Source organism: Festucalex cinctus, chromosome 4 (genome assembly GCF_051991245.1).
Source record: "Festucalex cinctus isolate MCC-2025b chromosome 4, RoL_Fcin_1.0, whole genome shotgun sequence".
Lineage (NCBI taxonomy): Eukaryota > Metazoa > Chordata > Actinopteri > Syngnathiformes > Syngnathidae > Festucalex > Festucalex cinctus.
The window spans coordinates 26634838-26647520 of NC_135414.1; the positions used below are offsets into that span (position 1 = coordinate 26634838).

Consider the following 12683-nt stretch of genomic DNA (forward strand, 5'->3'; position numbering starts at 1 on the left):
AAGATAAAGAAATTTGAACACATGTTGCTACTGGGACTCTTTCAAACAGTTCCATAAAATAAAAACACCAACAACCTGTCACTAGAATGTTTTAAAAGTAGCACAGTCGCGCCTTCAAATATAAATTTAAGTAGTTCCAAGACCATGCTCATAAAACAAAACACTTCTATCGCAAATCAACTTTCCCCATTTGAATGGTTAAAATGCCATGAACCTGTTCAGGTATTCTGATTAATATTGTGTTTGTGGCATACAAATTAAGCAGCATCCGCCCATTTTTATCAAAGTAATGGGTCAGCTATATATAATTAGTAAGTCTTATGTATTGATATTGTTTCCTAATTTTTGTGAAAACATGTCGGGATTTTTGTCTTCACATAAATGTATATTACTCAATAACATCGTTGAAAGTAATTTGAGCATATTTGTTAATTCAGAAGTGTGTATGAAATTGACAGCCCTTCGCAGTACCTTTGGAGCTGTTTTTCTTCAGCTAGGACTACTTCTGCTAGGAATCAAAACAAAATGTCAGGAACAGCCAACTACAAAATCAAAAATGTATTTGGTGTTAAAGGTACTTGAGGGGTGTGGTCATTGCTTCACTCCCCCTAACATGACTTTAAATGTGATTAATTTAGAATAATTCCATGAATGTTGTAGTTAAAACGTTTTGTTGACCGGTTATGCATTGTTCTCGCTCCAACTGTGGCTATATGTGTGTGTGTATATATATATATAACACTTTCTGGTTGTCACATTGATTCTCTTTGAAAAACTGAACTTGTTTAATCTTCAGGTCATGCATATGGACTCTCAATTAAGTTACGCTTAAAGAGAGGCTGCCCTCTAGTGTCGTGAAAGGGATATACGAGTCAATTATAAAAAATGTGATTTCTTTTAAGAAAACAAAAAAAGTAATGTTTTTAATCTATAGTTACTGTTAGAGAATGCTTGGAATTTAACAATTGTTGCAATTAAATTGGCCCTGAGATAAAACTGAGATGAGTTTATTTAGTATTATTTAGTTCAGGAATGGGTTTAGCATGCCCTGCTCTCCTATTAAAACTGGTACATCAAGCATTTTATCAAGATAAACGTTTTTTTCTAATTAAACCTAATTAGACCTAATTAAATCATTTAGTTCAACTCTTGTAAATAAAATTAGTAAACAATTTCACACGAGTTTAACATTTGTCAAAGGTGTGAATGTGACTGGTTGACTACACACGCCCTCTGCTGGTGATCACACATCTTTTTATTGAGTACTTTTAGAAGACAGTAATTGGTTATTTCTGATGTACAAACATAAGACAAAAGGTGAAAATCTCAAATATCCATCAGGGGGGCAAGAGTCTCAATGTAATAATCAAACTAAAGTATACATTCAGTTTAGTGATGATCCGGTGCCTCGTTGCAAACCTCCACAATGATTTGCTGCAGTTTCTTTACAGATGCTACCACTGGTTGGAAATTTTCCTGATGACTACAATTCTCCTTTGTGAGCCTGGCCAGGAGGCCATCCAGCTGCTTCTGGACCTCCTCTTGTTCCTCAAGCTCGGCCTGCAGCGCTCGTCTAGCATACACCTCGGCCTCATACGCCCTGCGCAGCTCCGTCAACTCCGACTCCAGTCGGAGCATCTTCTAGATGTGGAGAAAGTGCATTAGGTTATAATGGGAGGTCATTAAAGTATCAGTGGAGAAATTAATTCACATCTATTATGATACACATCGGTGCTTTATTAAAATCTGATTAATTCCTTATATTCTCTTTTGTTATGTTTTACAGTACTAATTTTCTATATTAAAAAAACGAGATTTCAGTCAAGTGATCAGTTTTTGTTTGTGGTTCATGTTAGAGGTTGGTCAACCCCCAACGTGCTGTGAGTGACGTCACCGGATAACTATCTAGACAAAACCATTTTAAAAAATGATTATAAAAGAAGAGACATATATACTCTAGAGTCTTTCGTTAACCTGGTATGACTCACCTGTGTGTCCGGAGGATGATTTTTGTGACACTGGTCCTCCTCCAGCAGGACGTTGGGCGGAATGGAGAAACAACGGCTGAGTAGCAGCGCCTCCATCAGCTCCGACAGCTGCTTGAAGCGCTCTCCCATAAACTCTTGCTGTTTGCTACTACACTCTCTGGCCTGGACGCGGAGCTGCTCCTCGGACGTCGCGTCCGACTCACCCTTACTCAGTTGTCGCACGCATACTTCCTCCACGACGTTCAAAAAGTCGCGCAGATTATCCAGGAAGGCGCTGGAGAGACGAAACATGAAGGTCTGCGGCGTGAAGCCGAAAAACTGCGACTCGTATAACTCTAAAGACGACGCGGAGAGGTTGTCAGCCTCCTCACACCCATCTTTGACGTCCATCTTTGTTTTTATGTTTCCCGCCGGTTAAAAGTCGTTTCTTCTTCTAGGCCAATTTGGCAGTTAGGTGCACAACAATATTGCGCTCTCCTGCCACCAAGCGACAACGAATGGCATAGTAACTGGGAGAGGAACGTGCTAGACAGTTACCACCAACTCCAAGTACCAGCACACTACAGTAAATTTGCCATCTACTATATCCCACTCACCGAATACAACAGAATTAACTCATTTTGTATTCTGTTCAAGCAATTTAGGCCATTTCAATTACAGTAAACCAAATGTGAAGGGGTGGGGCTTTGGTACCTTTGATGACACCATAAAGGAAAATGGCTTCTCTCAGTGCAAGCACATTTTATGGGAAGATGAAAAGTAAGTATTAGATGAGAGAAAAGATAATTGCTTTTTATAGCATTGTACCAAATAAGCACACAAAAAAGCTAAACAATACAAAAGACATGATTGACCCTTATGCTGATGTTGAACTGATTTTGAAAATCACTTGTTGACTCTAATATTTTCTGTTGGGCTAAATGATTACCATCAACATACAGTTTCACCTGTATGGAGGTCCGATGTCCACTATAGTGGACACATGATCAAATCAATTCACTTTATGTATCTGCTATAAGAACTTAACTTGCAGACACAAACCACACAACCAGTCATGTAATTCATGTCATAATTAGAACAGTTAAAAAAAAAGGATTTAAAAGTAGGCCTAAAATAGGATAATTGTCCAAGCAATACAATGTAGTGACTCAGACCTTTAACAAGTGGGTTAATATATATATATATATATATATATATATATATATATATATATATATATATATATATATATATATATATATATATATATATATATATATATATGGCAGGTTAATTGGGCGCTCCGAATTGTCCCTAGGTGTGCGTGTGAGTGTGTATGGTTGTTTGTCTCTGTGTGCCCTGCGATTGGTTGGCAACCAGTCCAGGGTGTCCCCCGCCTACTGCCCAGAGCCAGCTGAGATAGGCGCCAGCAGCCCCCGCGACCCTTGTGAGGAATAAGCGGTCAAGAAAATGGATGGATGGATATATATATATATATATATATATATATATATATATATATATATATATATATATATATATATATATATATATATATATATATATATATATATATATATATATGTATATATACACACACTTTTTTTTTTTAACCAAAAACAAAACAAAAAAATATATCGGTATTCCTCTTACTTTGAAAAGGTTGGGATATTTTTTTATTTTATTTTTTGGCGGGGGGCGGGTAAATAAATGTGATTGGACTATTTCTACTCCCCCTGTCGAGAGAAAAAAGGGCTTTCCTGACAAGGTTACGCTGCCTCCTAGCGGCAAGCGTTTTTACGTGTCACGCATGACGTAAACGTCAGACACGCCCCCTATCTTCTGTGTGGGGAAAAGGGACATGCGCGGTGTCACTTCGTACACCTTCCGTGCTCCTTTTCTCGGCTTGTCTCTTCTTAGCGGCTTTTCGCTTCCACACGTGTACTTTTCCTATGTGAATCTCATCTCCCTCTCCTGAATCCACGTGTAAGACACCCCGTTACCAGAACATGCGATTCCATGTCATCATCAGTTCTTCCGTGCGTAGTGCGTAGCTGCTTGTATAACGGGTGGCAAAGATTGCGCTGTAGAAGTTTAGCCGGCTCTTGTTAGCATATTGATGTTAGCTAGCCGACGAGCATCCACTTTTTGTTGCTGTGTTGCTAACGCTAGCTAGCTAGCAACCGTAAAAAGGGCAAGATCGAATGTACCGAGTCGGACTTGTGAAGCTAAATGAAAAAAAAAATATTGCGTGCCGCCCTCTTTCCAGGTGTGAAGCCAGAGAAACCGGCAACCATGGGGGCTTATCTGTCGCAACCGAACACGACCAAGACCTCCTCAGATGGCGGCAACAGCACCATGAGCTATGGCTTCTCCGCTATGCAGGGCTGGCGGGTTTCCATGGAGGTGAGTCTCCTGCGAAAATGAAATGAAAAGCGATCAAGTTGTCAATAGCGGCTTAAATCGAGAAAAATATAGATGGTTGACTTTATTGGATTATGATCAGATTGCAAAGTCTTGTCGTTATCCAACACTGTACAGCATTCAAGTCTGGTTTAATATAATTTTTGTGTGTGTGTGTGGAACAGGATGCTCATAATTGTATTCCAGAGTTTGACGAGGAGACCGCCATGTTTTCTGTGTATGATGGACATGGAGGTAAGTGTTGTTGAACACGCTGTTCTTTTACATTTAAACATAATCTAATGTTACAAACACCACTGTAAATAATTCAATGCAGTTTCACACCACAGTCATAATGATATTGAGTTATGCCACTAGTACTCGACAGTTGAAGAAGAAAATACTTTCACTTAAAATCTTTGCTTTGTTCTTGTTTTTCTTATTCTTTACGCACAACCGATTTCTTTTCCATGTACGGCACTTTGTATACAGCAATGGTTGTTTTAAAGTGCTTTATAAATAAAGTTGAGTTGAGTTGTTTTCTTGTCCTGCTTCTATCACCATTCCTGAGAATTTATTACCTGCTCTTCCCTTTTAGGAGAAGAGGTGGCTCTATACTGTTCAAAGTACCTTCCTGATATCATTAAGGAGCAGAAGACCTACAAAGACGGCAAATTACAGAAGGTTGGGCTTTTTTTTTTTTTTTTTTTTTCTGAAAAGTAAATATTTTAAGAGGGTGGCACTTCACTTGAGATCACTCATAGTACGTTTACATGCGTTTAAAAACCCGTTTAAATGGCAATATTCAGGTTTTGAAAGGCTATGTAAACTTACACAGAAACCCAAATATGCTCTTATTTGTGTTTTTAAAAACCAGAGTAAGACCCTTGGGTTACCGCTTTTTGTGTTCATATAAACATATTCAGAATACCTCGATTGAACAGGGCATTGGTTTGTCTTGTGCGTTTTGTGTATGCTGTATTCTTCTACCTCATCATTACCTATCTCTATTCATAAGGAATCCTATTCTTTGTTGTACAAGAACAAATCCACACTTTTAGAGTCAGGAAGAATCAGACTCGTTTATTTGGCATGGTGAGTGACACAAATATGTCTTATTGAGTGTAGAAAAATGGAAAATCCGTGAGTTTTCGTAATGACGTCCATGCGTTATGCTTTTGAACAGGATATTTAATTCGGCACACTGACCATGTATATGGGAGTACGGTAGTTCTGCTCAAGCATGTAAACGGGTGGTCCCGAATGTTGCACAAACCGTAAACATAGTCATCGAATTTGTTTGTGTGTATTTTCTTTCCAGGCACTGGAGGATGCTTTCTTGGCCATCGACTGCAGAATCACCACAGAGGATGTCATCAAGGAGCTGGTGCAGATCGCTGGGCGTCCTATCAAGGAGCCGCCCACTAAAAATGTGGCAGACGAGGATGATGGTGAGTGCACACTCAATGACGGTGGTAATCTTAGGTGGGGGTTCAGCTCTCTGATTATTAGTGCGTCGTGCTGCTAATGATGACATTTCTCTCTCTGCCCTCTTCTGCTCTCTGTCCAGTGGACACAGAGGAGGCGGCTTTACTCCACGAGGAGGCCACTATGACCATTGAGGAGCTGCTTGTGCGCTACGGACAGAATAAGAACGCTAGCAAGCAAGCCACTGCTAGCAGGTAAAATCGATGTCTTGGTCTTTGGAATATTCAATTTATTACTTTTGAGCCAATCTGTATCCATTCCAGAAGTTAAACTATATGTTTGATATACATAGAGGATGATAGACAACCACTAATGTTCAACACATTAACCATGTGATGCATGTCCAATTACATCATTCTCCCACACCAGGAAATATGGAAATAATCCCCATCAGGGTGATTCCTTGCCAAAATAAAAGCTTTATTTACTTTTCTTGGTCCAACTGTAAAATTAATTTTACCACCCAAGTGTTGAAAATGGCTTGCTCTCATTGTCAATGCATATTCTTATTTTAAATGTGTCCATCAAGAAGCCTACATACAAGGTTAAACTTTTTTCTTATTATTATTTTTTAATCCACTAATTTCCTCGTACTCTTTCTTCTTTTTTTTTTTTTCTTCTCTCCAGTGCAACCACGAAGAAGGCATCAGGCCAGTGTCCGGATGCCCCTGGACACAAAGGGGAAGGTGAGGAAGGACCAAAGAAGGAGGAGGCTCTGAACGGAGAGGTGCAGGAGGAGAGCAACGGAACAAAGAAGGATAGCGCTGGAGCGGAATGCGAGTCCAAGATGCGGGTGTGCCGCAGAACGACTGGCGACGAAGGCTGCGGATCGGGTAGGTTGGCCTGATCCCGATCGTCGCTTTGGGTCTCGTTTAAACGCAGTTTCAGTCTTGATGACTTACGTGCTCGTTTCATCTCCGCAGCAGCAGATGGCGGCGGCTCAGGAGGCTCCAATGGAGAAGAAAAGGCCGCTAAAGCTGAGGTAGACGCAGGCCCCTCATGTTCTTCATCCTCCAAAATTGAAGGCGATTCCAAGTCCAGATTCTTCGATGACAGTGAGGAGTCTGAAGCGGAGGGGGAAGAGGAGGAAGAGGGCAGTGATGAAGAGGTGAGGGAGCAAAGTCCACTTGTTGGGTTGGTCAAGACAGTAGAAGCACATGCTGATGTTGTTCTTGTTCAGGATGGCAGTGAAGAGGGGGAGGAGGCGGACAGCAGTGAGGTGGAAGAGGAGGATACTGAAGAGGGGGAGGAAGACTCTGAGGATGAAGATGAGGAGGAAATGAGTCTACCTGGGATGGACGGCAAGGAGGAGGTGTGTACTGGAGGAAAAATTTCATTCGTCTTTTTAACTGTTTGACACCTTTTGTCTTTTCTGTCTAATTGCGATGTATTTAGGTTGTTTGAATTAAATAGTGTTCCTAAATAGACCCCACCAAGCCTCAACAAAATATGATACACAATGGAAAAGAAATACAAACATTTTTGTAAGATTGAATGCAATTCTTTTGGGGAGGCTTGTCAACCTCGGATTTGTTTACATTTAGATTTCCTCATGGAAAACAACATAATTATGTTTTATTCATAAAACTCATCTCACGGAGAGAACCGAAAGTCCTTTACAATGCTATCACGAAGATTACGGTTGATACAAAAATCAAAACAAACAAGTCCTACAGGAATGCCTGCCTAAAACAAATGGTAACTGGGTTTTTAAAAATATCTAGTGAAGAGGAAGATCCTAGCTTAAATGGGACTGCATTCCATAATTTGCAAATAAAAGTAAACATAATTTAGTTAAATTTAAGTAAAACACAATTCTTATGAGTGTCAAAAAGTAACAGTCAAGAAAGAAATAAAACTCTTGAAATTTTTTATGTCCTTTTAGTTCAGTAAGCGTCTTTTAAAGTGTTAATTAAGCTCTTGTGTTTTTTGGTGGATTCCAGCCTGGCTCAGACAGCGGCACCACTGCTGTTGTGGCCCTGATCCGAGGCAAGCAGCTGATTGTGGCCAACGCAGGAGACTCCCGCTGTGTGGTCTCCGAGCGAGGTAATGATCACGTATTTCACTTAGTAGTTGTTTAAGGTAACTTGATGCCACAAATATGTGCCTTTCTGTTATTAACGCATTCAAACCGAAAAACGTAAAAATGTTTTTAATACTTTGTCCTTCACTCCCAAAAACTTTATACTTTTTTTGTGTGTGTGTGTGTGTGTGTTTTTTTTTTTTTTTTTTTTATGCTAGAGTTGTAGCTTTGATACAGCTTCTGACATGAAGAGGTCACTTAAAGCAATGGTACTTATTACAAAAAAAAAAAAAAAAAACAGCCAGCAGGTGTCAGCAGAGTATAAGAGATCAACTACGGCCATGTTGCAACAAGCTCTTTTTGCCAGTGTTTTCAAGTTATGTGAATAATGATGAAACTTAGCTATGTTCTAATGCTAATTGCTGCAAAACGGAAACAGATACAAATGTACTTTTTTTTTTTTTTTTTTTTTTTTTTTTTTTTTTTTTAATCCTGATGGAAGTAGAGGGTCTAATCTTTCTTTTGGTAGGTTCCATGTTTTTATAGCAATAGAACAGAATATTGAGTGGATCATGTAAAATCTGTCAAAATTCAGGAAAACAGCCTGGAGCGAAGGGGGTTGCTTCAGTCAAAATGGCTGGGAGTGAATGAGTTAAACACCCAAATGTGTCTCTCTTCTGGTGTTTCAACGCGTTAAGAACAAGCTTTTGTCTGAATTTGATGTTCAATGGCTGTGGAGTGTGAAATATAAGACAACTTGTGGTTTTGCTGCAGGGAAAGCTGTGGACATGTCTTATGACCACAAACCTGAGGATGAGCTAGAGCTGTCTCGCATTAAAAAGGCTGGAGGCAAAGTGACCGTGGACGGACGAGTCAACGGGGGACTGAACCTCTCCAGAGCCATTGGTATGTATGAACACGTTGGTCAATAGCACCAGTGTACCCATTCACCAGCCACAGAATTTGTTTATTTATTTATTTATTTGTTTGCTATAGTTGATACTTACTTGAGTATTTATTTTCTACCTACATTTACTTCCTAATTTCTACTACTTACCTTGTCAAACGATGTTACTTTTTTTCAATTTCATGTACTTAAGAGGGGCAATGTACTCCCTTAGAAAAAAAAAGAAAAGAAAAAAAAGGGGGGGGGGCGATGTACATTTTCTCAACCTCTGCAGATGACATGTTTAAAAAAAGAAAAAAAAAGGATGAAACAAAATAATCAGTGAATAATATTACTGTTCTGCACTGCCCTCCACAATCTCAGGTGATCATTTCTACAAGAGGAACAAAGTTCTGCCCCCAGAGGAACAGATGATTTCGGCCATGCCCGACGTGAAGGTTCTGACGCTCAACGATGACCACGACTTCATGGTCATCGCCTGCGATGGCATCTGGTGGGAAGCTTTAGTTTTGAAACGCTCGCGTTGCTTTTCGCCCGTCGCTGAGCCTCGTTTTCTCATATGCACGCGCAGGAATGTGTTGAGCAGTCAGGAGGTGGTCGACTTCATCAGCGAGAGGATCAAGTCAGACCCGAGCGGCGGCGCAAGACCGCTTTCGTCCATCGTGGAGGAGGTGACGCAAACACATCGCACAAGCACGCCCGACATAAGCGCCAGCCGATAAATGTGGACCCTGTCAAAGAGATATTCATTGAACAGTGTACTTGGTTATTGTGGTTGTAGTTTGTAGTGGTGTAAGATTGGACTATCATGGTTCCTCGACTCACGAGTGACCAGACTCAAAAGTTTTTCGAGATGCGAGCCGTCACGCAAGCAACTTTATTTTGTTGTTGGCTTGACTTGCAAGCAAAAAAATTGCAGCAAACTTCACAAGCACAACTTTGGCAGCAAAAAAAAAAAAAAAAGGTCAGCTTCAGGCTGTTTATTACGACAGTGTATAAGGGCCACCTATTTTTTTTTTAGAGGGTGGGAGCAATATTCAGAGAAAAAAACCCTCAAATTTGCTAGTTTAGAAAGTGGCAAATTTGCAAGTTTATAAAGTGACAAATTTGTGAGGGGAAAAAAAGTCAAACTTGTACATATGTTTTTTTTTGGGGTTTTTTTGTACAAGTATCTAAGTTGATGTGTCGAATCTGCTGCTCTCCGTCCTTCACTTGCATTTACCTAAAGTATGCTAGCTTCTGATTGGTTAGCGCTAGTCACCTGATAGGGGATCAGGAAGTGTAGTCTCTCTAGTTGTTGTGTATGACGACTCGAGTAAAGTTTAAATTAAAAATGAATCCGTCTCCATCCTGCCTTTCCATTTTATGAACAATCCCATTAACCACCAACGAATACTCAAATAATTAGACAATAGCTATGCTACGTGTATTTCTCGTAAGTTTTTGAGTTTTTTTGTCACAAATCTGCCATTTTATAAACTTGCAAATTTGCCGCTTTAGAAAGTCGCAAATTTGCGAGTTTTTTTTTCTCTGAATATTATCCCGGCCCTCTAAAAAATATATATATATTTATACGTGGCCCTAATACACTGTATTGCCACTCCTGGTTAAAGCGTACTGGAAAACTAAACATACAACAAGAATTACAGGTTGGGTTACTATTTAACCAAACCACATAACTTTAACATTCCAACGCATTTGTGAGTGAATGAGGTCCATTGTGTTTCCCTCCTCAGCTTTTGGACCATTGTTTGGCCCCAGACACATCTGGAGACGGCACAGGATGTGACAACATGACCTGCATGATCGTCACCTTCCGACCACACCCCTGCCTCGCTCAGACCCTGTCAGACGATACGAAGAAGAGGAAGCACCCTGAGGAGGAGGAGGAAGAGGTGAAGGCAGCGGATGGTGGAGGCGAGCCCGAGAACAACGGGAATGACAGCAAAAAGCCCAAAAGTGACCAAAGCTAAAGAGGAACTGCTGGGGCACGGAGCGGCTGGTCACCAGAAATAAAGTTCTGACCTCACACGATGCTCACTTGACCCTAAAACGGAATCTTTTCTGTTTTAGGTGGATCCTCACTTTAAACTGACCCCTTCCAGGTCTTTCTGTCCTCTCCAATTGAAAACACCCCCACACCCCCTTTGCCATTCACTGGCACCTAGAGCAGCTCGTCTTTTCCCAAGCTACATACACTTTTGGTGAATTCATTACTTTGTTCCAATCCGCCCCAAACACTTTCATTTTTTTACTTCCCATTTCGGTTCACAACTTTAAATTTCCCCAACACCCACACAACGCTCCTCGGGTGGGTGTTGCGAAGCAGTCGACGCCTCTGCCAAGTGCCATAAAAGTTGTGATTTGTGTCTATTTGTACATCTTTCGCCCGTTTGGAGGCAGAGCGCAGAGGCCACGTTTGCTGTCACAGGCAGTGATGAGACCAAGTGCGCGTTTTGAGTTCAGTGCTGCGTTGGCAGAATTTTCTTCAATTTTTGTCAACATAACTCAGCCCCTGCTCCCCTCGTTGTTTTCTTCATTCCTATGGCTTCAATGTTTAAAATGAAGCAAATATATATATTTTTTTGTCTCTCAAAACCAGAGACATTCATGATATTACTGTTTATATATATATATATATATATATATATATATATATATATATATATATATATATATATATATATATATATATATATATATATATATATACATTTTAGATGTCAGATCTTTGTGATCTGTGGAGAGGAAGCGCCAAGTTTTTTTTTTTTTTAGTGGTGCAATTAGAATTCAAGACTATTAAAGTTTTGATGGTACTTTGTTTCCCCACCATGAATTAACTCATTGTGACTGTAAGTTAGGGTCTCACGTGTTTATTTTGCCCTCATGTACATAGTTCCCCCCCCCCCCCCCCCCCCCCAGTCCTTGTACGTGAAGATAAAAATCCAATTTTCTTTATAATTGTCAGTGTAACATTTTTGGTGCGTTCTCTTTTGACACCAATATGTAAGTACAGTCAAATAAAAAAATTTTAAGTAAGAAAATGTCTGTTTCTCAACCAATGTATATTATCGAACATGATGGTAAAACTGATCAAAACCTTGAATTCATCATGTCAATTTCCACACAAATGTACATAGTATACATATATTACGTATACATTGTTTCATTAATCACGAGTAAATGTAGAATATGCATAAGACTAATTTGCAATGACTCACGATCAGTACTGGGATTGGCTCCAGTGGACAAATGCAATAGAAAATAAATCGCTGAATGACCCCAGGTTTTCAAATACGAGTATAATACAAGTATCGGTACGCAATGGTTCATGTCTGATCTTTCCGGGTCATTCTGAGTGAGGAATAAACCCAGCAGAGGGCAGCAAAGATGCTTCAGTGACTGAAAGGTGAATGACCTCCCAAAGCACTCGAGGGAGTGTTGAAGAAACTCTCACCTTGGTAGAAAGTATTTTTAAGTGTTTTGTTTTGTTTTGTTTTTAAATATGGATATAGTAGGCCTGACCCATCCATCCATTTTGAAACTCGACGTGGCCCTTGAGGACAAAATGTTTATGTTGCCAAGTGTGAAGCATGCTTTTCTCAAGTCTTCTTATTGGCTGCTGCCCCGGATCATTCTTGCTGCAGGAACAATAGAAAGCGTGAGAGGAAACGTACTGTCCTTGGATTCTAAAAATGTCAGTGTGGACACTCTTCCGCTTGCTTGACTTAAGACAGGATGTATTTTCCTCACAGTGTGCTGGTCAGTATAGTAATTAATTATCCATCCATTTTTTTCTATACAGTTTCCTCATTAGTGCTGCAGGTGAAATGAAGCCTATCTCAGCTGACTTGGGGCGGGAACGTGCAAACTCCACGCAGGAAGGCCAGATGTG

General features: G+C 40.1%; 2 protein-coding genes across 3 annotated transcripts; one reads left to right on the top strand and one right to left on the bottom strand.

The window, feature by feature from the left end:
* Positions 1-1237: 1237 nt before the first annotated feature.
* Positions 1238-2425, bottom strand: mis12 (MIS12 kinetochore complex component). Its single transcript, XM_077518286.1, has 2 exons — positions 1989-2425; positions 1238-1641 (listed from the first exon to the last, which is right to left on the bottom strand). The coding sequence occupies exons 1-2, from the start codon at positions 2376-2378 to the stop codon at positions 1390-1392; spliced, it is 642 nt and encodes a 213-aa protein (XP_077374412.1). The 5' UTR covers positions 2379-2425; the 3' UTR covers positions 1238-1389.
* Positions 2426-3787: 1362 nt separating this feature from the next.
* On the top strand, positions 3788-11820 carry ppm1g (protein phosphatase, Mg2+/Mn2+ dependent, 1G). 2 transcript variants are annotated; one of them, XM_077519986.1, is made up of 14 exons: positions 3788-3953; positions 4237-4373; positions 4556-4625; positions 4969-5054; positions 5692-5821; positions 5941-6052; positions 6486-6691; positions 6782-6966; positions 7039-7170; positions 7802-7904; positions 8656-8787; positions 9152-9281; positions 9360-9459; positions 10525-11820. In XM_077519986.1, exons 2-14 carry the CDS (start codon positions 4263-4265, stop codon positions 10759-10761), a joined length of 1734 nt encoding a protein of 577 aa, XP_077376112.1. In that variant the 5' UTR covers positions 3788-3953; positions 4237-4262; the 3' UTR covers positions 10762-11820. The 2 variants fall into 2 exon arrangements, with proteins under 2 accessions (XP_077376112.1, XP_077376113.1); XM_077519987.1 differs by having other exon boundaries at positions 6785-6966.
* Positions 11821-12683: the final 863 nt, after the last annotated feature.